The sequence below is a fragment of the Camelus ferus genome, chromosome 1 (assembly GCF_009834535.1).
Source record: "Camelus ferus isolate YT-003-E chromosome 1, BCGSAC_Cfer_1.0, whole genome shotgun sequence".
In the NCBI taxonomy this organism is placed as follows: Eukaryota; Metazoa; Chordata; class Mammalia; order Artiodactyla; family Camelidae; genus Camelus; species Camelus ferus.
The window spans coordinates 109,662,712-109,690,468 of NC_045696.1; the positions used below are offsets into that span (position 1 = coordinate 109,662,712).

Below are 27,757 nucleotides of genomic sequence, written 5' to 3' on the forward strand. Positions count from 1 at the left end.
TAAAACCAATAATAATTTTTATTTATTTTTTTGTCCTGCAGAGGTGCCACCACCACCAAACTGTGAAGGCAACCAAACCACTCAAGCCAGCAAAACCAGGGGGAAGCATATGCATCATGTGAGCTCCCATCTCCAGCAGGTGGTGGCCCCCACTCTTGGATTTTAATCTCTGTAGAAAGTGCAGGCTTCCAGGAGTTCTGTGGGCGCAAAGCAGAGAGGTAGGACAGTTAAAATCTACCTGTATTTATTTTCTGTTGAGTGAATTAACAGTTAAGCCTGATAAAAAGGTACTCAGACCTGTTGCCCTGCTCTTCTGATGGGTGGACATGGCCATTCCCCCAGTGGCCTCCTCCTCCTCCCTGCACAGCCCCTGTACCTACACTGGGCCCCACACCAAGGATGGTGACATGATTTCCCTGCCCCACATCATCCCCCACCTTGTGTCTTATGAACGGGGCTCCCACACCTGAGTCCATGTGGCTGGAAGGAACCTAGGAGGACTCCTCTCTGACCTCTTTAGTCAGGTGAGAAACTAACATAAGGAGATGCGCTAAGCACCCAGCACGTGTCGGCTTCCATGCTAGGGGCTGGGGATGGAGCAGGGTCCAGCAGAGTCAGAGTCTCCTCCATCACGAATGATACAGGTTAGGTAAATATAACTGGGGTGCTCACAACAGTGGCCATTGACAAGCATGTTCCTTACACTAGAATTATGTGGACAGCTCTTAAAATGCAGAAGCCCTGAACCTGGCATAGACTTGCTGAATCAATATCTTAAGGACCGTGGCTCATGGACCTGGGCTCTGTAGCCGAAGAATACTCGCCCTATAGCTACACGGTATTCTCCCACGTCTTCCAAATGATTCCACGTGATGAAATGATGTCTAACGTAGCTATGGTGCAAAGGTGTGTTTCACCGTCTTCTAACTCTTAGAAAACTGATGTCCTAGATGAGTTCAGGCACACCTCATTTTATTGTGTTTCCCTTTATTGCACTTCACAGATATTGTGTTTCTTTCTTTTTTTTTTTTTTAACAAATTGATGGTTTGTGGCAGCCGTGTGTCCAGTAAGTCTATTGGCACCATTTTTCCAATAGCATTTGCTCACTTCATTGTCTCTGTGTCACATTTTGGTAATTCTTTAAATAGTTCAGGCTTTTTCATTATTATTATGGTGATCTGTGATCAGTGATCTTTGATGTTACTGTTGTTAAACTGTTTTGGGGCCCCACCAGCCATGCCCATTAAGACAGCAAACTTAATCGATAAATGTTGTGTGTGTTTTGGCTGCTCCACCAACACAACAGTATTGAAATTAAGCCAGTGAATAGCCCTACAGTGGCCTCTAAGCATTCAAGTGAAGGGAAGAGTTACACAACTCTCACTTTAAATCAAAAGCTAGAAATGATTAAGCTCAGTGACGAAGGCATGTCGAAAACCAAGATACGCCTCTTGTGCCAAACAGTTAGCCAAGTTATGAATGCAAAGGAAAAGTTCTTAAAGGAAATTAAAAATACTACTCCAGTGAACACAGAAATGATAAGAAAGTGAAACAGCCTTATAGCTGATATGGAGAAAGTTTTAGTGGTCTGGATAAAAGATGAAACCAGCCATAACATTCCTTTAAGCCAAAGCCTAATCCACAGCAAGGCCTGAACTCTCTTCACTTCTGTGAAGGCCGAGAGAGGCGAGGAAGCTGCAGAAGAAAAGTTTGCAGAGGTTGGTTCATGAGGTTTAAGGAGAGAAGCCGTCTCCATAACGTAAAAGTGCGAGGGGAAGTAACGGACGCTGATACAGAAGCCGCAGCAAGTTCTCCGGAAGACCTCGCTAAGGTAGTCAGCGAAGGTGGCTACACTAAATGACAGATTTTCAATGTAGGTGAAACAGCCTTTTGTGGAAGGAGACGCCATCTAGGACTTTCATAGCTAGAGAGGAGGAGTCAGTGCCTGGCTTCAAAGCTTCAAAGGACAGGCTGACACTCCTGTTAGGGGCTAACGCAGCTGGTGACTTGAAGATGACGCCAATGCCCATTTAGCGTTCTGAGAGTCCTACAGCCCTTAAGAATTATGCTCAGTCTACTCTGTGTGTGCTCTAGAAATGGAAGAACAAAGCCTGGATGACAGCACATCTGTTTAAAACACGGTTTAGTGATATTTTAAGCCCACTTTTGAGACCTGCTGCTCAGAAAGAAAGATTCCTTCCAAAATATGACTGCTCCCTGACAGTGCACCTGGTCACCCAAGAGCTCTGATGGAGAGGGACGGCGAGATTCATGCTGTTGCAGTGACGGCAACACAGCACCCGTTCTGCGGTCCATGGATCAAGGAGTCATTCTGACTTTCAAGTCTTATTATTTAAGAAATACATTTCATAAAGCTATAGCTGCTATAGATAATGATTCCTCTGATGGATGTGGGCAAAGTCAACGGAAAAGCTTATGGAAAGGCTTCCTCATTCTTGACACCATTAAGGACATTTTGATTCATGGGAGAGGTCGGAATATCAACATGAACAGGTTTGGAAGAAGTTGATTCCAACCCTCATAGATGACTTTGAGGGGTTCAAAACTCCAGGGGAGGAAGTAACTGCAGATGTGGTAGAAACAGCAAGAGGACTAGAATTAGAAGAGAAGCCTGAAGATGTGACTGTCTTGCTGCAATCTCATGATAGAATTTTAATGGATGAGGAGTTGCTGCTTATAGATGAGCAGAGAGAGTGGTTTCTTGAGATGGAGTCTACTCCTGGTGAAGATGCTGTGAAGACTGTCGAAATGACAACAAAGGGTTTAGAATATTACGTAAACCTGTTTGATAAAGCAGCAGCAGGGCTTGAGAAGACTGACCTCAATTTTGAAAGAAGTTCTACTGTGGCTAAAATGCTATCACATAGCAACACATGCTACAGAGAAATGGTTCATGAAAGGAACAGTCAACTGACGTGGCAAACTTCATTGTTGTCTTATTTTAAGAAATTGCCACAGCCACTCCAGCCTTAGGCAACCACCCCCCTGATCCTTTAGCAGCCATGAACATGGAAGCAAAACCCTCCACCAGCAAAAAGATTATGACTCGCTAAAGGCTCAGATGATAGTTAACATTTTTTAGCAATAAAGAATTTTTAACTAAGATACGTACATTGTTAGACATTGTTTAGACATAATGCCATTGCACACTTTTTGTGTAGTGCAAACATAACTTTTACATGCGCTGGGAAACCAAAAACTTCATGTGACTTGTTTTATCGCAGTGTTCTGAAACAGAACCCACACAATCTCTGAGGTATGCCTGTAGTGTGTAGGACAACTTTAGAGTTACCAGAACCGATCATTGTTCGAGCTCTCAAGAGCAGCGCCATGTAAAAGAACCCTCTGCGATGCTGCGAATGTTCTCTTTGGTCTCCTACATAGAGCCACATGTATCTGTGGAACACTTAAATAATGGCTGATGTGACAGAGGAACTAAATTTAAAATTTTGTTTAATATTAATTAGTATAAATTTAGCCCCATGCAGCTAGAGGCTACCATTTCGAACAGTGCAGCTCTGTATAAAAAGGAGTTTAGAGAGAGCCATTAGCATAGATGCATCACTCTCTTCCTTTCTTTAGGAATAGCATGGAATTCTGCATGTCCAAGCATTTCACTGCCTCAGTGCCCTCAGCCATGTCCCCTTAACCATCTGGGCATACGAGTAGCCTTTCATTCACACTGGGATTGCATTGTTCCCTCATTATTTCTCTTGTCCATTGGTCATCTCCTGGTGACTACAGCCCACTCCTCCTTTTGTGTCCAGCACCCAGAACCCCGACTGTGTTTGCTTTGCAGGTTCCCCATGCTGTTCCTTCTACTCACTTGATTTTGAACATTGTTTCAGGTTAGACACAGCCGTGACATATGCATGTCCTAAGTAGGATTCATATGTTGTTTTGTCCGGAAGTGTAGCCAAACATTTGGTGTCATCTCTGAACAGAAGGTCCTTGGTTTCTGACTGGAACATACAAAAACTGCCCGAGCAGTCATTTCCATTTTTTCCAAATACAAGCTGTCAAATGGACAGAAAGCACATGAGGACCTGTGACAAAGAGCTGCTGGGAGCACAAGGATGGGCTGGAGGAGGAGGCTAAAGGAGCTGGGAACCAGCCCTGGGAAGAAAGGGAGGCTGCAAAGGATGTCCCAGGATCTCCCCACATCCCTCACCTGGCATTCACACAATTATGGACCCCAAATCCATGCTTCCATGAGGCCCCAGAGTCCTCTGTGGGGTCTATCCTGGCCCCATCTCCCTTCCCCACTTCATTGGCAATGGCCTTGGAGACTGCTTCCAGGAAATGAGAGGACAAAAACGTGTCCCCTTTAAGTGTTATTATCAAAGAAGATATTAAATATAAGCCACCCAGTGAGGGCTGGTACAGGTAGCTGCTGAAAGTTCATGTTTGACTGCATCTTTGATCCTGTCTTGATAAGAGGCTTGACTCCTCTAGGCCTTCTAAGATTATAAGTGAAATAATAATTACAAAAAGTTTAGCATTCCGTCTAGAACCCAGGAAATGTTTATTAAATACTAATTATTAGTATCATTTACCTTAAGAGGACTCACAAAGGTATGCTATCTTAATCAAAAAAAGAAAAGAAAAGAAAACTGATGGTGGATCAGCAGGCAGGACGCTGTTGCTGAGGGTGGGTGGTGTTTGCGGGGGGAGGATGAGAACACACAGGCAGACCCCTCCCCAACAAGGCCAGCCCCGGTTGGTTGTTTCCCCAGAGGACAAGCTCCCTCAGGGTAGGGTTCCTGGGTTTTTCTGCCTGTTGGAATGGTTCTCAGTCTGCCTATGCAAGAGAAACACAGTCTACGTTTCATGACTCGTATCAAGAAGGGCTGGGAAACAGGACCAGTCACCTTCATTTAAAAAAAAAAAGGCAGAGGCGGGGGAATGTGAGGGTACCACAGAGCAAGGTCAGAGCCCAGCTGGAAGGGAGATGCTTAGACCCGGGAAATGTGCATTAGATGGTGTGTGGCCGTCGGTGAGCAGAAGATACAAGAGGAGCCAGGCCTGGGAGACCCAGTTCCACAATCCATGCCCTCCCAATTCTTGCCTTCCGAAAAAGAATGCTGGAATGTGGGCTGGCACTTGGCTGTGAACTCTCCCAAACAGTCCACACCCACCTGGGGAAGGAAGGGTTGGAGGCCCTGGCCGGTCCATACCTGCTGTCTGAGTAGCTCATCGCGAACACAAGCTGCCTTATCTTCCCGTGAGACCACAGCATGATGTGGGGCTTTGGCCAGGTGGCAGCTCTCAGCCTCGTTCACAGACTTCCTGGTGCCGTCAGTGCACAACAGCTGAAAATTCTCTGGCTTCAGGTCTTTTGCCCACGCGTCAGTGTTCCTTCCTGGGTACAGAAAAGGTGGGTCAGCGACAGCTTTGATCAAGGCACCCTCAGGGCAGGGATGTGACCAACACACTGGCATGTGGAGGGCCTGGACCCAGTAGCCAGCAGAGGTTACAGTGATGTGGAGAGGCAGAGATTTGCCAGGAATTCCCAGCAACCATGCCTTCCAATCTGCCCACCTAGCTGGGGAGAGTGAGCCACATTCTGTGGATGATGTTCAAAAAGATCTTCATTTCTACTAAATCCCAAAGCATTTGGACCTCATGCTCCAGCATAGGAAGACTGTGACCCTCTAAGCAGGTTGACAATCTCTGTGCTATACCATCAGGCACTAGCAAGCAAAAGAACTCTCCCCAGATGCCCCTTTGGAAGGTGGATCAGTGTTTGAAACCGGGCTCCTTTATACTAGCTCTGCGTGCAATGCACGCATGCCCCTGTGTGTACAGGTCCATATTCCTGTTCTCAGCCCTCTGCTTCATTGTTTCTGTATTCTCTCTAAAAAAGAGAATCTCACCCATTCTCAGGGTTTAAGCTCCTTCCTCCTGAGGCAATTCTCAAATAAGTTTTCCCAATTCGTGCTTCTCTTCTAAAATGCAGGATTGTGGTCTTTTTCTTAATTTAGTTTTTATTTAATTTTTTCATTTACTTGAGCAACTAATACATGAATTAGCTATCACAAAATTTTAAACTTATTTATATACAAGGTAAAAAACACCCCTTTTTCTATACTCTCAAGTGGACACTTTCGGTTTGAATAGAAAACTCCAAACTCTCTCCCCACCAGCAATTGCACACATCTTTTGCTCACCTTCTAATATTTCTCCTTTCCTTTCTTACTAGTCCCTCTACCTCAACACCTTCCAATGAAATCCAGCCTGATTCTCTCCAAACCCATTCTATTCTACTTAGCAATTTAAGCATTTATTCAATACTATGTTCTCAGCCCTCTGCAAGACACAGTCTTATTGGAGGTGAAATAGCACGCATACCAAGAGGAAAAAATGCAGGGCACAGATCATAACATTTTATATTTTTTATTTGTGACACACTCTAAATGCTATGGGAGCTGGGGAGTGAGCCCAATGAGAGCACGTTAACCTGGGAAAGGTAGCTGGAGAAGGCAAGGTTTCAGGTGTGTCCTGTAACATGCATAGGGTTGAGAGGAGAAAGGAATGCTTTTCTGTGGGAGAATGGCGGGTTCTAGCAAGATGCAGGGACCAGTAGGTGCCTGGTATTTCTAATGGGTGGGAGAGAGCAGCCCACTGGGACAGAGTCTTGGGCAGCTGGGCTGAACACGCCCAGGCCCCGCACGCCCTGAGTGTGGGATGGAGTATAGCATTTAGGTGGGAAGCAAAGTGGATCTTTGGGGACTTATGAATGGAAATCAGTGTTAATGCATCAGCCTGAAATAGGATAATTAGGAAAAATAAGAAGGGAAATGATTCAGTCTGGGTTAAGAGCAGTGGGCATCTGGAAGGGCATGATAAAAAATGTTCTTTCCAATAACAATAATGCTTGTTTATTGTGGCTTATTTGTAAAATGCTATAGTTGAAGGAAGAAAACTTTGAAACCCTTATAATCCCACAGCATTCACTTTCAACATTGGTGCCTTTCTTCTGGTCTCTTTTCTAGACCCTCGTATAATATGCAGACACATATCTACGTAATTAGATCATACAGTCCACATGCCTTTGTATCCTGACTCTTCCATATCACAACATACCATAGGATTTAATGAAGACATATTCTGAAGAAACAAAAACATACTAACTGTGAGACTAATCTAGGCTTGACTGGCAGGGCGTATATTGAAGCCCTTCCATAGGAGCAGAGGCTGTGTGAAGAGGACTGGGTTTTGAGAGAAGGGTGAGGAGTTTGGATTCCTACAAGTTGAGGTTGCAATGCCAGTGTACTTTGTACATAAAAATGATCCCAGGGGCAAATAGAGATCCTATTCAGAAGGGTACAAGAAGAAATCAGGGGGTGGCAAAGAACCAGTCTGGGGTAACACTCAGGTAGCCCGAAAAAGGACAGCCCTTAAAGGAAAAGGCAAAAATAACAGGAGGGAAGAAAGAAAAATTAGCCAAACCAATATTCCTTCAAGTGTGTACTTAGCAACTTCTGTGTACCACATACTGTGGCTGGTGATGGAATATAAGAGGAGGGGAAAAGGACTCCAAGCGTCCCTGTAGCCAGTTTATTACAGAAGGTGATGAATTCGACATTAAAAGCAGTGTGGACAGAGGATTCTGTTGTGGGATGGGGTGTGCCATCTGGGAAGGCTTCTTGGAGGAGTTGGTCCTGCAGTAGTTCATTCGAAATGAGGTTGGGTAAAGGGCATGAGGAAGGGAGGGAAGTAATAACCACCTGGACTCTAGGGGGTGCTATAAGCAGCTAGTGATACAGAGTGGACAGATGGGAATGCTCATTCTTACCAACATTTCAAAAAGTTTTTGTCGTGTTTGTTAATGTCATAGCCATCTAATATTCACATATTCACCCGCTAGTTTAGTACCCACTGAAGGTCCTTGCTTGAATCAGTTATTACTATATTGGTTGCCAAATAGTAGTTGTTTTAGCTTCATAATTATTTCTACATCTAGAATTAGCATTCTGTCATAAGGAAGATCTTTCCCTTCATACTCATTTGTTTAATCAGGATGGACTCATGTGTTCTTATTTTATTCAATGGGTTATTCTTTCTTACAACTATTTCTTTTAATGCTCAAAATGTCCCAGATTTGGTCAGTGGAGGGCCTTTAGAATGGTCCTGTGCTCTGACATGTCCCATCTCTCTGAGCGCTTCAGCATCATGTTCTGGGTTCACTGTATACTTTTCCTGCCCCTGTCCCAGAATCAGCTTTTTTCCAGGGGTCCCTGGTTCCTTCTATTGGAGAATGGTTCTAGAAGCCAAGGTCTTAGGTGCTCATTCCTACAGGGGTGCCACTGTCTGTGTGTTTTTTTTTTCAGTGGACCTGTAGTATATTTAAATATATATTGGGCCTGGAAATACAGACAATAGTTATAAAGGACCTTTGGGGGATAATTCACAAAATTTGAATAGGGACTATGGACATGACGAGTATTTAATCCATGTTAGTATAAATTTCCTATCGTGGTCATTGTGATGTGGGTATGTAAGAGAAAGCCCTCATTCTTAGGAAATGTGCCCTGAAGTATTTAGGGGAAAGGAGGCACAGGGCCTGCACCTGTGGGAAGGCTCCTGGGAGGGGAGTCAGAGCCACTGGGAACCCCATGGTTCTTGCCACTCTGCCTTCCCAGGAGAACGCTTTTCTCCTCACTGAACAGACAGATTGAGAATCAGAGCTCTGGACCCTGACAAAGTCCATAACACTTCCACAAAGTCATCTTGAACACAAGCGAACCAGTGACCCTGATTTACGGGAACAAAGGGTTGTGCACGTACCATCTGTGTTCTGCATGACAGTCTGGTCCTTCACAAAGGCCACGTCTCCCTTCTCAACCAGACACCTGCAGGGTCCCAGACAGGGAGAGAGAAGAAAAGAGGTCAGAGACACCTCTGTCATTCAGGAAGGTCACCTTATAGAACCAGCACTGGCCATCTGGTAGCAACTGTGACTCCCACTTTATCACTAATTCTTACATATTATGGATGTAAGTAACAAAGAAAAAGGAAACAACACCTCTAGTAGGCTTTGCAGTTATACAGTCTCAGTTCTACACACTAAATTCTAAATTCTGGCACAGTTTCTCCAACAGAGCTGCATCCATTTCCTTGCATCAGCACAGACATTAGGAGGGCAGTCTTCCAGCAAGGTGATTCCTTATTCACAGTCTACTTGCAAAATTGGAAACTTGTGGACTGTGAATTGTATTTACTCTAACTCACAAGGTGGTTCTAACTGGAAAATTGGGGTAATCTTTGCTTTTTCCTTCCCTAGTGAGAAGTTTGGTTATAATACCACCATCATCGTGAAGTTGATGGATTCATGAACTGCTACGTGACACAGGCCTGAGTCAGAAAGGGTAGGTAAAAAGTAATACGGTCATAAGGTGCACTGGTGTCTCTTTAAAAAATGATAAAGACTCCATGAGACAGAGGTGCTACTCAGAATGTAAAAATCACGTACTTTATTTTTGCATATTTCCGTGGTTCCCCCAGAGGTGCACAGAAGAGCATGAGTCCGACGGTTGACTCCTATGTTTGTTCAACTACAGTAAGGTTTCCTCACTTTGGCACTTAGTGACATTTGGGGCCAGATAATTCTTTATTGTAGGGTGCTGTCCTTTGCATGCAGAATGTTGAGCCGCCTTTACTAATTAGATGCCAGTATCACCCCCAACCCTATTGATAAAAACATCTCCAGGCACTGCCAAATGTCCCCTGAGGGACCAATCGCCCCCTGTTGGGAACTTCTCATCTGCACCATATTGCCACTCTTTGCTGTCTATGACCGACAGGTCCAGAGACAGTGTCCTGAGGGACCTGGATGCCACTTCACACAGGTCTCTACACACGTCTGTAAATGTGGCACCATAACAGGAAGGACTAACAGGCTGGGAACGTAAGAATCTCACCTGAGTTCCTCAAAAGGAATCTTGTCAGGGCTGAGGTTATTATTATATTTGCATGAAGGTTATAAGACTCACCTGAAAGCCCCTGTATAGCCGTAGTATCGCTCATGGTTGTTGGGAAGACACTCCTTTCCCGGAGACGTTTCGGAGCCGATACACAGAGCACAGAGGCTGGAGTTTTTCTGAGACCCAGGGGCACAGCCTGAACTGAAAAATTTATCTGTGCAGGAGAATGAGATGGAGTCAGCTCTTCCTGACTCAATAGGAGTGGCCTTTTTTTTTTTTTTTTTTTAACACATCACAGGTGGGTATGGCCCAGGATAGGTAGAACATACTTATCCTGTGACCTGCCACCAACTCAGGACCTGCCAGTCTGTAGGCTTTAAAAGGAAACTTGATTGAGATTGGGAATGGTTAGTGACCATCACAGTTCAGGGGGCGGGGATCCCACGGGCCTCCCAATAGTCTCGTCACTTGTCTAAAGAGAGAAGTGATGGAAATGAGATGGAAGACGACCTGCAAAGGGTAAAATTGGAGGTCTCGCTCCCTGAGCTTGTGCCGCTTGCTTTCAGGCGTTTCTTCCCTCTGCTGTTTATTAGAAGAGTCTTTAACAGGACTTAGAACTCCAAGTGCAAGAAAGTGCTGAGGGATTTTACTCCCAGTTCACCGGCTCTCCCGTGGCTGAATAACTGCCGGGAAGCTCAGGAGAGCAGAGCGGGTGCCCTTGCGGGTGGGCCACAGAACTGCTGAATGTCGACCCAGCCACACTGTACTTCCTGGCAAACTGATGTCGCAGAACACATCAGTATAGAAGTGCGGTCTCATCTCCAAATCCCTCCCCTCCACCAGCACACACACGGGACTTCCCTGGTGCGTAGCGGTCTTTAGAGGCCTCTCCTTTTAAAGTAGCTCAGGAAGTTAAAGTGCATAAGAACCATAAGAAAACATGTCCATAGTGAACTTACATGCAGATTTTTAGGGGGTAGAACTAAGCTCATAACTGAAGATAATCAGAGGACACACAATAAACTGATTTCCATGCCTTTGAAGGGGCCTAGTTGCTGAGCAGTCATTCGGTGAGACTGCCAAGATCTTAAAGAGACCCCAGGATCCCTCCCACCACCTAGAAAGTCTCGTAGCAAGGCTTGTAGCTGTCCAGCCAGGGTTTCTTAGTAACAAAGATCAAGTTGGTTTTTGCCTTTTTGTTCTTCCATTAATTTTTTACTAGAGATATAATTGACATGTAACATTATATTAGTTTCAGGTGTACAACATGATTCGCTATTGCAAATATATTGTGAAATGATCACCACAATAGGTGTAGTTAACATACATCACCTTACAGAGTTAAAAATTTTTTTTTCTTGTGGCTAGGACTTCCAAAATTAGGTTGAATAAAAGTGGCAAAAGCGGGCATCCTTGTCTTGTTCCTGATCGTAGAGGAAATGCTTTCAGCTTTTCACTGTTGGATACGTTAGCTGTGGGTCTGTCATATGTGGCCCTTATTATGTCGAGGTGTGTTCCTCTGTACTCAGTTTCTGCAGGGGTTTTTATCATAAATGGATGTTGAATTTTACTGAAAGCTTTTTTCCTGCATTTATTGAGATGATCACTTGATTTTATTCTTCATTTTGTTAATGTGATGTATCACATAAAAAATTGTTTTCTTGTGATGAGAGCTTTTAAGACCTACTCTCTTAGCAACTTTCAAAAATGCAGTATGGCATAATTAACTATAGTCACCATGCTGTACATTACATCTTCATGACTTACTTATTCTATAACTGAAGCTCATACCTTTTGAGCACCTTCACCCACTTTGCCCACCCCCAACTCATGCCTCTGGCAACTACCAATGTGCTCTCTGTGTCTATGAGCTCAGGTTGTTTGAGTTTGTTGTTTGTTTGTTTAGATTCCACATATAAATGAGAACATACAGTATTTGTCTTTCTCTGTCTGACTTATTTCGCTTAGCATAGTGCCTTCAAGGTCCATCCACTTGCCATTGTTGCAAGTGGCAAGGTTTCTTTCTTTTTTATGGCTCAATAATATTCTATTGTATGTATATATAAACCACAATTTATCCATTCATTCATGATGGGCACTTAGGTTCTTTCTGTATCACAGCTATTATAAATAATGCTGCAGTGAAGATGTGGGTGCATATATCTTTTCAAGTTAGTATTTTTGTTTTCTTCCAATAAATACCGAGAAGTGAAATTGTTGGATCATATGGTAATTCTATTTTTAACTTTTTGATCAAAAATCTAGTTTTATTTGGGGCAGAAACATGCCCAAATAAAAGATGACATTTCCCAGCCTCTTTTACATCTAAATGTGACTATATATCCCATTTGGGGGCAGTGAGAAGTTAGCTGAAGTAATTGGGTTTGAGTTCCTGAATGGCTGCTTTAATAAGGTGGCATATACTTCAAGTGCCCTTCCTCCTTGTTCCTTGAGGTTGCCTGTCATGAATGTAATGGCAACCATGGGTGACCTTGAAGACAGAGGCATCATGCTCAGAATGGTGGAGAAGGAAGAGAAAGGAGCCTGGGTTTCTAATGACAGTATCAGCCAGGAACTGCTCATCTCTGGTCTTTTGTATGAGAGAGAGAGAAGTAGATGTATATTGACTTAAGTTGTTGCATGCAACTGAGAAGAACCATTCCGATCCAGCTCCTCAGCCCTACCATTACTTTTAGATATTTCCTTGAAGTTCACTAAACCAACTGTATTACCATAGAACCAGGGCCACAGCATTTTGTACCGTACCGCACTCTTCCCTGAAATCTTTCCACCTGGTCCTGACCACAGTGCCCTCTCAGAGCTCACTCACCAAAGTCACAGTGGTTAATCATGTTGTAGAGCAGGCCCATGGGTATGTTCCAGCCAGCAGTTCTGTCCACTCCGGTGTGGCAGGACTTCCTGCCTCGCAGATTGTTCCAGTTGAGATCATCACCTGATGATGACTTAACCACAGCCACGGCAAGATACCCTACAAGGAAGACACCAAAAAAGGGAGTGTTAACATGACTGGAGCCTCCAGGGTGTCCGTCTACAATCAAAGCCTGCCACCTCCCTATGGAGCATAGTTATCCCAAATCATTCCTTCTCTCTTTGAAAGGGTCTTCCCAACAACTGACTGAGGGGAATTACAAGTCATTCCAGGAGGTGGAGATGAATCTGAACTGGAAAAACACAATAGTAAGAATACATTATCATCAGAGCATTGGCTGGTGTATAGCCCTTCCCCAAATGCATGAAGCTACTGACCTTATAAACCAGCAACTCACCCTCCACTGTGGAGCAGCAGAGGAATGGATACTCAAGAGTACTTTCTATGCATTAACAATTGTTAGGAAAGAGTAGTAAATGAGCGATAAACTGTAAGGATATTCTGGCCAGATGTTTTGTGCTAAGGAGAATATAAGTTTACACCAGAATAAATATGCTAAGTGAAACCTGTCAAAGTCAAGTTAGCTGCCATCTTTAACAGCAAATACATGCTGGTCTTTAAAACTGGGAATAGAAAGAATGTCAACTCATGATTTCAGTTTTCCAATTTAATTAATTCAGGAAATTGTTTCCAACAGAAAAGATGCAAGTTTTATTGTCCATGGAATAAGAATGGTTCTAGTTTTAACTAAAGAGCTTGGTTCCTAGTGTGCTGGAGAGAGGCTGGGAGGTTGTAGCTGGGAAAAGTGATGAGGACAGACTTGCACACAAATGGCTGGAAATGACCGGCAGGGACTTGAGCATGGGCCCCAGGGCCCACCTTGATAAGATTTCCTGTCTTGCTCCTGCCACACCTACCAGATCTACCCCTAGCCAGAGCCCTGGGTGAGAGCCGGGTTGGCCTGGGTTCCTGGGCCTTCCGCCTGGCTGGGAGGCTGGGCAATTTCATGCCCCTAAACATCTGCCTGTGTGAGCCACTCTCGTCAGCCCTGCCAGGCACATATAAGCAAGGCTCCTTGGCTGGTGCTAACTCTCAGCTAAAACTTTGCAGGCCTCATGCAATGTGAGACAGTCGGGAGTGGTGGGGAGGGCCTGAATTTGCTTGCTGGATGTCGGAGTCTAGATAGCTTGTAATCTCTCTGAGCTGTTGGTCCTCTTATGCATTCTTAGAGGATACAAGAGCTACCTTATAGGATTAAATGAGAAATCCTGTGTGCAAGTCATGGGAAGTGTAGAAGAGCAATCCTCATTGCTAGTTACCCTTCTCCCATGATTCTTTTGCATTCTGAAAATTGGCTTCTTATGTACTTTTGATTTAAATGTAAACTTCTCTTACCCTTTCCCAAAAGCAATGGGAATTTTTCTTAAACTCATGAGGTTACCAACCCCAACTCACCTTTCTCTGGTGTGCTTTTACAAGCTTCGCCAGAAGTGTCTGGAGAGGAGAAAAGGAAGAAGTCATTAAACACTCATTTGTAGATTGGAAATCGTCTTTCCCATGTGCAGTTGAGAATAAACAGAGCCAGGAGAACTATCTACATAACAGCAGTTCCCAAAAGGTCCAGGCTGTCTTTTTCAAGTTCACTTTAGCTTATTGGAATTAGCCCCAAATTGCACATTTCAAGTTTTTTGCTCTATCTGTCCCATGGCCACAGAGATCCCTGCTGACTATACTTGAATCCATGCACCAGGGCAACATGAGATGTATGAGTTTGGGAAGCAAGAAGACCTGCCAGGAATCCCAGCTGAGAATCCAGCTGTCCTCGGAATAGGGGTCACTTTTAGCTAGAACTTCCTGGTGCAAAGCCTCCAGCTCCCTTGTGGAAGGTACAGTAGAAGAGACCATCCCTCAAGATACTTGTGGGGACTAGCCGTGAGGGAGCCCAGAGCCTAGGAAGTGGGAGATGCTCAGTCAGCAAGAGCTTTATGGCCCATGTGGTATGAATCTGGCTGTGATTTTCCATCTCCTCTCTCCATGGCCCAGAGGCAATGAAACTCTGAGATGCGCCCCCTCCACGTACAGTAGTTCTCCGCCAGGACAGGCACCAGACCACATTTGCCCGCTATGTAGACAAAGCCTCCATCCAAGGTCATGGCATCAGCTTCTCCTTTCTGCAAAGACACAGCACATCACAGCAGGTGAAGAGAGACCAGCTTCTGTCCCACATGCCCTGCCAACTGTTTCCTTGAAGCCACCTTGGCCAACACTGGATGTGAAGGCCCTGGGAGACAGAAGGTGCTAGTACCGGACCCCCGAAGGATCAGTCAGGCACCTCCAACATAGAAAATAAAAGGTACTCTCATTTTCATCCAAACCATGATGAACTAATGATCAACTCTGGGTGCTTAGTTTCTTCAGGAGCAAAGACCACATTTAGTCCCCCTGTCCTCTCATAGGACGCACTGTCCCAGAGACTCTCACAACACCTTTGTGACACCAAGAATTCTCATTTGTAAGGCAGATGCGTGGAGTCACGGACTCTGAGCTGTGTCTGCAGTATAGAGTGCCTCCTGATGGGGGCTCCAGCCCCGAATCTTGGCCACATTGGCTGAGTGCTTTTACAGAGCTTGGTCAATACAAGATCTTCAATGAATGAGTCAAATAAACTTATATGATTTAATAGAGCTAATAAGCCCCAAATTTCAGAGATGCTTAAATTCAGCAAGACTGCCAAGCTTCCCATTGGGCCTGAAAATACACTTTTGAGGAAATGTGGCAAACTGTTCGAGCAAAATGTGTTAAGTGGGCAAAAACATGCAAGTATGATTCATAATAGCAAAAAGATGGGACCAAACTTGATGCTCAATAGCAAGGAAATGACTCAACAATTTACAGCACATTCATACTCTGAAATAGATGTCAACATTAAGACATTGTATTTTCAAAGAATGGTTTGTGATAAGAGAAAAGCTCCCTAGGTAACATTAGGTGAGAAAAGGGTAGTAAGTTGTATATGATGTGATCCTCCTGTTAACAGGATCTCCTCTGATAAGACGGTCATGATTCATTTTTATGTATTTTCTTCTTTATGCCCTTCAGTTATCTAAAAGCAAACATGGAATGCTCTTGTGAACAACAAAGCTAAACTTCTACCTGCTTGCACAGTAACACGACTCTGTCACCCTTGTCACAGCCCACGGTGGGTCTCGGCACACCCACACTGAGGTCCACCCTCCCTAAGCAGACATGCCTCAGATTGCCCTCTAACAGGGTTGTAACACCAGGAGGAAACAGAGCCTTAAGGAGCCCTTCAGATCCACCAGCTCAAAGGTCCTGAAGCTCCCGTGGGGCTGGGCACCCACAGTGAAGGCAATGTTCCTAGGAACCTGGCCTTTCGTATCATTCCCAGGAACACTCACTCAGCCTTGGGACAGGCAGGCAGCAGTGGCAAGGATGCTGCCCTGCGGAGGCAGGAGAGACGTACCATGATCTTGGCAATGCAATCTTCAGTGGTCTCTTCTGACTCACACTCTATATGCCCGCTACTGCTCACGCTCCATGCGTCACACTTGTTCCTCTCCATGTGACCCACTGCACACCATTTCACTTTCTTGCACCCATCCTTTGAGGTGTCCGGGACTAGAACATAAGGAAGAGAATCAGAGACGAGACCCCTCAGATATTGCCTGCTGGGCAGTATGAAGCTAACTGTCCTCATGAAAATGTTAGAATTTTTTTGGCAAAACAAACAGATCCCACTCAAGGAATTCATCTCTTAGAATCAAAGGCAATAACGGTTTCTTGGTTGGTTTCTTATCATTTTAAGTTAGCTTAAAGTTATTTTTTTCCAGCAGCCAGTACTCCTTCCAGCCCCGAGGCACTCGATCACTTCAGGCTGTTTTTTCCCCCTCTTCTTTTAGAAATAGCATTTAACCATCTGAGCCGTTGTTATATTTTTAGTCACTGTTTACTGTCTGTTCCCTGCAGGAGAACATGAGTGTGGCAGGGCAAGGGCCATGCCTGTCTTGTTCTCCATGGGCCGCTTGATGTTCGGGGCAGTGCCTGATTCATGGTCAGTGCAGTAAACATCTGCTGAATACATGGGCACCCACCCAACTTTTAGACTCAGCTCAAGAGACTTCTTCAGGGGAGCCTCACCTCAATTCCAGGATCTGTTTTCCTTTGTTTTGCACTCTTATAAAGCCATAATATTTTATTCTGTTTTTTTTTTTTCTGCTGAGGAAATCTCTCATATTTAATTGATCATTCAACAGAGTGACTATTCCTTGAACATCTGTCTTCCCTGCTGGTCTGAAAGTTCCATGACAGCAGAATCTAACAGATCTTGGTCTCATCATTGTATGCTCAGCACGTAGCACAGTGTATGGCTAGATGGTCAATAAATGTCTGTTGAATGAATGTTCAAATTCACCCCCAATTACTTAAAAAATTCAGGAGTAGGATTGACCTGTCTAAAGCTCCAGCTTCACCATGGCACATATTGACCATAATACTGGCTGCAGACGTGCAAGTTTGTAGCAGTTTCATCCTATTTGACTTACTTTGTGCCAGGTTAATTGGCTTCTCAAGGTAGGATAGGGTGGCCCTGATTTATACGAGGGAAAGTGCTGGTATCAATTCAAGTCATTTTAAGCATGAATTTCCCTTAATGCCCTCTGGTGCTGTCCAGGCCCATCTCATGATGACTAACGCCATTCAGCATCCATCTAACACTGGGCTGCACAGGCAAGGCAGATAAAGGATCATCGGGACAGGCATTCAGGACCTGGAAAGAGTATCGCTGGTCCCCACCCTTACCAGATTCCAAGCTCCTAGGGTCACATGATCCTTCCCAAATACTTACGTGTTTCTCCTCTTAGATTACGAATAGCAGTGACATATTCATATCCAAGGTACAGCTGGGAGTCCATCTTAGGGGGGATCTTTAAGAACCCATTGGCAGAGTCCTTAAACAGCAGGTCCTTTCCATGAGGGGAGCTGAAGAGCTGGAATTCCGTAGATTTATCTTTGCCAAAATGTTGCTGTTTGTAATAAAACACAGAACCAAATGACTACAGCAACATGGGAGGCCGCAATATGGCACTGAAGAAAATTTAAAAACCCAGGAAACCAAATGAAAACCGTGAAATTTTCAAAATGCCAGGAGAGAGAGCAGCTGGACCTGCTCTTTCCCACCCAGCACCTTCTCCATTCACAGCCCTCTTGAGCCACGTTAACACCTGATTTCCCTGAATGTGTTTCTGTGCTTGTCTCCCTGGCTGGATGAGAGCTCACTGAGCACAAGAAATGCATCTCCTTCGGAGGCTGACACCGTGTGGTTGCCACTTAGACCTCTGATGGGCAGATGGGAGGGCAGGGCGCGAGAAGGTCGGCTCAGCTCTGGCGTTCTGCTGCTCTAGAGGAGGAGAGCTGGCTGTGTGTGTTACTCCCTTGCAGTCAGGCTGAGGGACGTGGGAAGAGAGATCATTTCACTTCCATCGGGAGAGAAACGGAATAGAGCAATAAGGAGCATCTTCATGTCACTAGTCCAAAACGTAAGGGTCTGGCAGACCAGGCCGTAGGACCAGGCTCTGTGCAGCTCTGAGAGGAGGCCCTGCCGGGTGCTTTCATACAAGCAGGTGGTGTTCACTTCTATGTCCTGAACACAGAAGGACTTCTACAGTGGCAAGAAGGGAGTGAAGGAAGATGCTCCTAATCCAAGCAGGGTCTGCTAAGCAGGAAAGAGGACAGTGGATTCAATACCTGGGCCTGGTTGAGAAGCTCCCAGATCAAGTCCTCCTTGCCGCCCACGCTGCGGGCCACGACGGCGTGGGAAGGGACCTGCGCCAGGTGGCACTCCTTGTATTCGTCCACAGGCTTCCGGGTGTTGTCCCTGCAGAGCAGCTCATACTGGTCCCTGTCAGCCTTGTTAGCCAGGTTCTCTGGGGGACAGAAGCCCAGATGAGCTGACTGCAGGCAGAGCCATGAGCCCTTGTACCCTCCTCTCCCTTGCAACCCCACTGAATCCTAAACTGTGTGAGCTAAGAAGCCTTGAGTGAACACTGAGGGCCAGAAGGAAACTGACTTGCCAAAGATCCCACAGCCAGTTATAGGCCAAGAAGCTTCTGATGTGTTCAGGGTGACTGCCTATACCCCACAATAGGTTTCATCTCGGCAGGCTTACTACAGGCCAAGGTCAGCCAGACCTGCCCCCAACCCTTTGCTATTGCAACACTGACCAGGAGGAAGGATCCCTGTGTCCAGGAGGTTGAATGATGGAAAGAGGCCCAGGAGTCCACGGGAGCACCCCACAGGCACACACCTCTGCACAGGTAAACACCCCAGCAGTGATAAAGGTGGAGCACACTATGCTCATCTCTGACTACTGAACATTGAAAAGGAGGCAGAAAGAAAAGGAGGGCCCTCTGCTTGGGGGGGAACTCCAAATTCTTCCCCATCACGTACCCAGTACCGTTGAGTGCTTGACAAAGGCCACGTCCCCAGCACCGTCCATCAGACACCTGTGGGTAAGAGACTCATTAGGAGAGTTCCTGCAGGGCAAGCCCTTCTTCTCAGGCTTGAGGGTCTGACCCCACTGTCCAGCCCTGGGACAAGGGCAGAGCCTGTCCTCAGACCTGCAGCTGTGGAAGCACCATGGTGTCCTGCCATCCAGGGTACCACCAAATTGGGGGGATGAGCCCACAGGACCTGGAGGTCCTTCACCATGTGCCCCAAAGCATCAAAAAGGCATTGAATATACTGAAAAATGTTTTCAAACTTCCGGTGGAGGATACAGGCATAGGGTCTCCTGAAGGAGGAAAGGTGCCCTTGGCTTTCTATACAAGTTTAGGATATAACCAAGGGGAATGAGGGAGCAAGAAAGGAGCCACATCAGCTGCCTGCACAGGGGCAGTGAAGGCAGGCAGGAGAGAGGCCAGTGCATTGAGTGGGTTACACTGATGCAGTGGAAAGCAGAGGGTCTGTCACCAAAGAATGGTGTGGACACTAGGGCCATGCCTGTCACTTCAGGCTCTGCCTAGTCCACTGAGAGAACTCTCGGGAGACAGTAAGGGTCCCAGGAGAGGGGCTCCCTTTTCAATGTCATAGGAAGGGAGTACGCGCTGGCCTGTAGGGAGCCCCAGCCTGAGGACACCGGACACTTAGGAGCCCAGATGGAGCAGGAGTTGGTCCCACTCACTTGAAGGCCCCCGAGTAGCCGAAGTACGGTTCGTGGTTGGAGCAGGCGCACTTGTCTGTTCCTTTCCCCGCACACAGTTGACACAGTTTGGGGAAGGCTGTCCGATCCGCACAGGGGACACAGCTGGCCGCAAAGAAACTGGACGCTGCTGCTCAACGTGGAGAAACAGAGGCACAGAGCATGAGCCAGCCTGGCCAGAAGCAATTACAGCCCCTGGCCCAGACTTGCGAGGGAATAGAGCAAGACCCAAACAAAACCAGCACCCCCAGACCCAGTTCGCCCTTGTGAGTGTTCACGCTTCAAGATCAAGGATTTCCAAAAAGGGATGAGTTAACCTCTGCCCTCCCAACCCCTTCCCCAGAACCAGGCCTGTGCCTGCCACCAACCAAGGCCTTTCTCAGGTCACTGTCAGCCCCCTTCCCTGCCTTATCCGACTGGAACAACTCAGAGAGAGGTCTCCTCAGGGAGCCCGAGAGATTAGGGGACCTGCCTGGAGAGGTGCAGGCCAAGTTCATGGCCAGAAGATAGGATAGCCACCAGAGAAAGCTCCAGCAGAATGGGAAACACATCAGCCACAGACAGGAAAGCACCCCAGGGAAGTGGACAGAGGGGCCCAGCAACCTTGGCCCTGATTGCAGCCCTCCATCCGGCCTGATGCCCTTCCCCCACCTCCCCACTCCTCAGGACCACTTCTAGTGGGGTGTTGGGAGCTCTGAGAAAAAAGGACTCTTGTGACAGCCCCTAACGGCTGCCGGTGCAGCAGACCTGCCAGTTTAAAGCTAGTTAACCTCCCACCTCCACTCTCAGAGTCATCACACGTGACCACTGGATCGTCTCTGAGTGACCCCGGTGTAGCCCGTATGGGCATCTGGAGAAGAGATGCTTGCCGAGGGCACTCACCATCCTGCCCACTTACCTTTCTGAAGAGATTCCTGTGGCTCAGGCAGTTCCCAATAAAGTAAGCCCATGGGGATGTTCCACCCAGCGGACCTGCCAAGGCCTGTGTGGCAGGACTTCTTGCCTTGGAGCTGGTTCAGCTGGAGGTTACTGCCCTTCTTCACCACGGCCACAGAGTAATATTTGGTTTGTGGTTCTGCAAAGGCACAATGTGAATGAAAGACTCTCAAACTGGGCCCCAGGGAAGCATTGCTCATCACTACTGGGCTCCTGAGTAAGAAAGGGGAACCCAGGGATAACATTTATGGTGGGTTGGGTCGTAAAGAGGGAAGGATCAAAAAAACCTCCCTAGGCTTGTGGGGGAAAGAAAGGACCACAGAGGAGACATTGGTAATAACCCTTCAGGCAAACCCAGGAGCACGAAGGCCACGTACATGCACATCCCGATGCTTTTGCCTAGCCTCACATCCTGCGGGGAGTGTCTGCCTTACACCTACCAAGCCAAGCCCCCCAGGAGACTGGAACTGTGGCAGCAGAGGCCACATCATGGCTCTGTCTAAGTGTTCCTGTCCCCTGACAGAGGCCCAGGGACAGTTGGGTTGCTCTCAGAAGAGATGCAGGGCTGTCAGGGCACTGACTCTGTGGTCTCTCCTCTGATTGGGATTCTTGGCGGGCTCCTCTTTACAGCTCCAAGCCCCAATGGTTCAGCTCGGTGGCACACAACCTGCTCTGTTTCTCCAGAGAGCACACATTCTGGCCCAGGAGGTCCGCGTCATGAGCACCAGTCCTCAACCAGCCCAAAGACCCAGAGCCCTTGAGCTGTGCCTGTGGTGGTCGATGGGGTCCTTCATTTCCCATTCACTCCCCAGCGGGGGGAATCTCATCAGGATCTAATCCCCATTACCAGCCCAAGTGAGACAAGACTCGGCATCTACCAGGAGAGAGCAAAGATCACAGACGCCTTCCTCCACCCCCAGGGGGACTCACCATCTTTTGTCCCATAGAACTCTGCCACGACCGGCTTCAGGCTGTAGGGCTTCAGGCCGGCCTCGAACACCAAGCCCGCGTCCAGTGTCACAGCATCAGCTTCATCGTCCTGGAAGAGACCAGACCAGACTCCAGTGAAGCCCTTACGTCCGAGGAAGGCCTACTCATACTTGGGCACATGGGGGTGACTGGCGGGGCTCCCTGGATCTGGGGCCGAGACCTCACACAACACCGCGGGCTTCAGTTGACTCTCCCTCCCTGGTGAAGGGGATTTGGCCACCACATTTTTACTCCTCGTGCAGAGAGGAAGGAATGGCTCATTTTTCTCTTTTCGCTGGTGAGGAGTCCAGCTCTCAGCCCAGAAAACTACTGTGATTTTACAAGATTGACCCGAATTACAGAGGCTTTACCAGCAGGCCTCTTGGGGGAAACCTGCCCCCCGCCACCCAGCACCAGCCTGGGTGCAATGGCCAAGCACGACCGGCTCTGAGAGGCTGCAGTCAAGGTCTCGGTTCCTCCCCTTGGCCCTGCTCTTACGCAAGTTTACATTTCAAGCCAGGTGCTTTCCTTTGGTGACCTCCTTATCGTGGGCCTTCTGCTGAGGTCTTCCTAAGGTACCTCTGTCAAGACTGCCTTATGGCGGAAGGGAGCCTTGAAAACACTCTTCTCTACTCTGATTTAATACCCAGTACTTTTCCTTCCTGCCCTGGGTCCACATAACTGCAGGAGTCTTTTGTTCAGGGATTGCTGCTGTCTCTGGGTTTAACTTCTTTCTTATTTTCTGAACTGAGTGTTAAATGCTAATTATTACATCTATTATGGCTGATGGTTCATTTGATCAACTACTCAGACGCCACTGTCCAACTCAGCTGCATTTTACACATACAAAAATAGAGGCACAGAAAGTTTAAGTCACTTCCCCTGGCCACAGGGCTAGTAAGTCATGGAGCTGGGGTTTGAATCCAGGCAGTGTGGGTTTATTTCTTCCAATACACTGTTACTTGCTGGTTCTTTTGTTTTTGTTTTTAGTTTTTGCTTCTACTAATTCCCATCTTTAAACCAATAGTTCATTTGAAAGATTATAGATAATTTCCCACTATGTCTAGAATTTATCTTCTCTTAAAGTGGGAAAGCACTGTCTCCTTTTTTTAGCACTGTCTTTTATATAGGCACTTAATAACATATTTTAATTGCCTTTTTTCTTGCTTCGAGTATCTTTAATCAGAATGATTTTCTTGAAGCCTTTGCTGGTACTCCATAAATAGTTCTTACTGATTTAAATTACAAGGCAGAAACTATAGCTCCATGATTTGTGTCCTGTTACAGATAAGTAATAAAACAATACTATTTCTAAATGAAATAAAATAATAATGTAAGCCAAACAATATATTTGTCTAGCTGAAACTTTTCTTTCAATGGTTGAAATTGTTTTTGTTGTTTTGTTGTAATAAAGCATATAACATAAAATCTACCATTTAATAATTTTTAAGTGTACATTTCAGTGCCATTGAAAACATTCACAACTGGTGAAGGACTCTCTTATTCCACAACTAGACTCCGTATATGACAAAATCTTTGTGGCTTTCTTGATATCTCAAAAGGTAGGTGAAATCTCCAGAGGCTCTCCTCACCCACCCCAAAAGGAAATTAGTAAACAAACAAGAGCTTTTTCTAGAGCAGTGAGGTTGGGGCTTTCTTGGTCCAGACACCAGGAATCTGGGCAAGATTCACTGGGGCCTCAGGGGCTCCGGAACCAACAAGCCAAGTCCCAGCTCATGGGGTCCATGAGAGCAACAGGGGTTCCCAAGGGAACCCGAACCAGCAGGGAGGGGGAGGATTAAAATCACACGTGACCTCCCAGGTGCAGATAACCAAACCCACAAAGAGGCAGGCCACAATGCATGGACATCAACAGGAACAAGAGACTTGGGCCCTCAAGGATTGTGGAGGTTCGAATTGTCAGAAGCAACGAACAAGCGCTACAACGTGTGTACTTTATGTGCAAAGTGAAAGCTACAATCATGGAGATAAGCACAGAGAAGGAAATTATCAGGGACAAAAAGAAAAATTGTTTAAACTGGTGCTTCTAGAAGCAAAGCAATATAACTGTTGAAATAAAAAGTGAACGAATCAGCAACAAGTTGAGTAGACATGTTAAATTGAGAATTAGGGAACCGGAAGCGATATCTGAAGAATTTATCCTGAATGCTGCTAAAAAGAGGTGCAGAGACAGAAGCTATGAAAGAGGGGTTAAAAAATATGGAAGCTAGATTAAAGAAGGCCTAACATGTGTCTTCTTGGGATCCTAGCATTAAAAAAGAACTGAAGAAAGGGCAGTATTTAAAGAGATAATGCTGCAAATTTTCCAGGACCGATGAAAACCATAACTCCAAAGATCTAGGATATTCTGAGCAAGATAAGTACCAAGATTTCATAACTGGAAATATCATAGTGAATATATGGAGCATCCTAGACCAAGGGCATGAAATCTCAGAGTTATCCTGAGAGAAGATGATTGAAGGAATGACAGGTTAACACCAGACTTTTCAATGACTGCAATGAAAATCAGGACACAGTGGAATAATATTTTAAAACAGTATAAAAATGTCAAACTAAAATTATACATTCAGAAAAATTATCATTCAAGAATAAGGGGACGATTAAAGCATTTGCAGACAAAACAAACAAGCAAACAACAGAGAGAGTTTAACACCAAGAGACTGACTCTAAAATGGCACCAAAGGAACATATTTCAAGAAGAAAACATATTCCAGAAGGATGGTCTGAAATATAAGAAGAAATGGTAAACAGATCAAATGGCAAAAACGTTAGGTAAATCCAAATCTCCCTCTCTCTCTCTCCTCCCTCCCTCTTTCTGAATTTTTGGGTATGTACACACACACATATTTGTATAGTATTTATATATACTGTCTACAAATACATGAAATGTCTACATTCCAGGGTTAAGAAAAGATAGACATAAAATATCAAATAGTAATATCTAATCAGGGAAGAAGGAAGTCTGAGTTACTGTATTTCAGTTTTTTTATTGTTTCAGAAGGGGACTCAGGATTATTTTACTGTAAAATTTGTTAAGCTAAAATTATACAGTAAAAATTGAAAGGAAATCATTAAAGAATATAAATAAATCATTTAAGTTTACTACCAGTGGGGGAAAAGAGGAATAAAGGGAAAACAATCTAAATGAACACACACATGTACAAACTCAATTTTTAAAAATCAGAAAAGGAAAAATCAGAAATTAGGGGGCAAGCAGGACTAAGAGAAATGAAAAAGTAATATGGCAGAAATAAGTCAAAATTTATCAATGATAATGATTATTATTGGTCTAAATTTACCATGTAAAATAAATAAGATTGTCAGATTGCATTAATAAACAAAATCCAGCAATATACAGTTTTCAAAAGACACACCTGAAGGATAAACACATAGAAAGTCAAAAATAAAGGAATGGAAAAAGACTCAGTATTTACACAATGGAATACTACTCAGTCATAAAAAGAATAAAGTAATGCCATTTGCAGCAACATGGATAGATCTAGAGATCGTCATTCTAAGTGAAGTAAGTCAGAAAGAGAAAGAAAAATACCATATGATATCACTCATATGTGGAATCTAAAAAAAAGAAAAAGAAAAAAAGGACATTATGAACTCATCTACAAAACAGAAGCAGACTCACAGACATAGTAAACAATTTTATAGTTACTGGGAGAAAGGGGGTGGGAAGGGATAAATTTGGGAGTTTGAGATTTACAAATGTTAGCCACTATATATAGATTTTAAAGTTTCTGTTGTATAGCACAGGGAACTATGTTCAATATTTGTAATAACCTTTAATGAAAAAAAGATGAAAACGAATATATGTCTTTATACACGCATGACTAAGACATTGTGCTGTACACCAGAAATTGACACATTGTAACTGATGGTACTGCAATAAAAAAAAGGAAAAGAAAAAGATACAGAAGGAGAATACTAACCAAAATAGATTTGATGTAGTATGTTAGTATCAGAAAAATAGAGGTTAGTCAAAAAGCACTGACAGAAATAGTGATTATTTCATAATGATAAAATATCAAATTCACCAAGAATGATATGGATTAGTCTCTCATACACTGCTGGTGAGAGTGGAAATTGGAATAACTACATTGGATTTGCTTAAAACCCAAATACATTTGGCATTGTCTTAAAAGTAAAATACTCACATATCCCATGGCACAGAAAATCTGCTCCTACATCTATATTCAAGAAAAACTATTAATACTTGTGTCCCAGGAGATTTGTATAGAAATACTCCTCAAGCCCTGATTAGAAAAACAAAAAACTGGAAACAACCCGAATGCCTAATGACCCGAAAAGAAAAAATAAATTGTGGTACCCTAACACAATGGACTTTTGTAGAGCTCTCAAAATGAATGAACAATAGGGGTGAAATCTTAGCATAATATGTGGGGGGAGAAAAACAAGTATAAGAAGACAGCACATAGTAAAGTCATGTTTATAAAATATTTTAAGAAGCAAAACTATATGAACATTCACACATACCTATAAAAGTCTTGAAACTAAGATAAAAGGCAAGAAATTTTAAGGATTCTGTTTGCGCTGGATGGGGAAACACATAAGTAGTTGTAAGTAGGGCAAGGGCTTACATCACCCTGAGTGGTGCTGTTCCCACAGAATCCAGTGCGGCCACACAGCCGCCCTAGAAGTGAGCTATTGTTAATGACAAAGTTCCAAGAACCTCTAGTGGGTTTGTGGATAACATTGTTTCATATTATTAATATATTTAAAAACAAAGAGGGGCATGCATATACCAAAGCTGAAAGCATGTAATAAATCAAGAATTATAATTAACCCATGATAGTAACTGAGGTTCAGTTTTTTTGAAAAACCACGGAATAGTCCAGTTGTTTGTACCAAATCACTGATCCTTGAGTTAATCATGCTCCATTTGGCTGAGTAAACCTCTCCCACCTCATTCTTCCTTCCAGTCTCCTGCCGGCTCTGCTCTTGTCACCCTAGCCTCCCTACAGAAACCCAAACAAGCCCAGCTCTCCCCATGTCTCAGGCCCTTTGCACATGGTATGGTTCATCAGCTGGCATATTCTACCCATAGCCCTTGGCAGGCTTACCTGTGCTCATCCCTGGGGTTTCAGCTTCATTGCTCCCTCTCAGGGAGATTGTCCCTGACACCCAGGCCAAAGCAAGTTTCCTCTGAGAGTTTCTGTTTCTTTTCCTTTGTTGTCCATCACACAATTTGAAATTACATGTCTACTTATTTGCATGTTTTTCTTCTCTCCTGACTAGACTGTATGCTCCTCAAGAGTAAGGACCATGTGTGTTTAAATTCACCACTGCAGCCCCATTGCCCAGCACAGGGTCTGACACATATTCAGATGGGCAGGAACAATGCTGAAGGAGTGAAGAGTATTTGGAAAACCTAGAAATCAAAGGGATCAGCCATCATCTGCAGTCACGACGATGTATTCCTCTTCCCTGCGTGCATCATTCATCTATATCTTGCAATGCATCGAGAACTTCCAAAACAGTGTTACATGGTCATCTTGATAGTAAGTACTCTTGTTTTATTCTCTGAGTTCAGAGAACTTAGTGGCTCAAAATAGTCCCCTTTCAGAGTATGTTGGATTTTGCTTTACGACTCATCAAAGGTGGACCGATCCTATTTCCACTTCTGAAGTGATTTTATCAGCACTAGGAGTTGGCTGCTCCCCACGCCACCCCCTACCTGTGAGTACAGAATCACCTCAGGAGAAAGAGAAAGTATGGGTTTTCTTCCACTCTCCTTTAGGCAGCAG

The 27,757-nt window shown here is 45.0% G+C and overlaps 1 protein-coding gene and 1 long non-coding RNA gene across 2 annotated transcripts in view; one reads left to right on the plus strand and one right to left on the minus strand.

Annotated features, from left to right (window-relative positions):
* Positions 1–27,757, minus strand: part of TF (transferrin) — a 30,090-nt gene continuing 2,333 nt past the window's right edge. The window contains exons 3-17 of the mRNA XM_006179717.3: positions 21,921–22,029; positions 20,953–21,129; positions 20,037–20,184; positions 19,304–19,359; positions 18,602–18,780; positions 17,703–17,880; positions 16,323–16,477; positions 14,919–15,009; positions 14,294–14,332; positions 12,779–12,937; positions 10,018–10,162; positions 8,813–8,877; positions 5,200–5,384; positions 3,849–4,038; positions 1–197 (exon numbers count right to left, since the gene is read on the minus strand). Coding sequence (XP_006179779.2) covers positions 163–197; positions 3,849–4,038; positions 5,200–5,384; positions 8,813–8,877; positions 10,018–10,162; positions 12,779–12,937; positions 14,294–14,332; positions 14,919–15,009; positions 16,323–16,477; positions 17,703–17,880; positions 18,602–18,780; positions 19,304–19,359; positions 20,037–20,184; positions 20,953–21,129; positions 21,921–22,029 — 1,911 coding nt within the window. The 3' untranslated portion in view covers positions 1–162. The remainder of the gene's footprint in view (positions 198–3,848; positions 4,039–5,199; positions 5,385–8,812; positions 8,878–10,017; positions 10,163–12,778; positions 12,938–14,293; positions 14,333–14,918; positions 15,010–16,322; positions 16,478–17,702; positions 17,881–18,601; positions 18,781–19,303; positions 19,360–20,036; positions 20,185–20,952; positions 21,130–21,920; positions 22,030–27,757) is intronic.
* On the plus strand, positions 119–27,757 carry LOC116666126. The gene is made up of 3 exons (XR_004322980.1): positions 119–218; positions 9,309–9,393; positions 27,249–27,757. It is a non-coding gene; the product is annotated as an uncharacterized LOC116666126 (long non-coding RNA).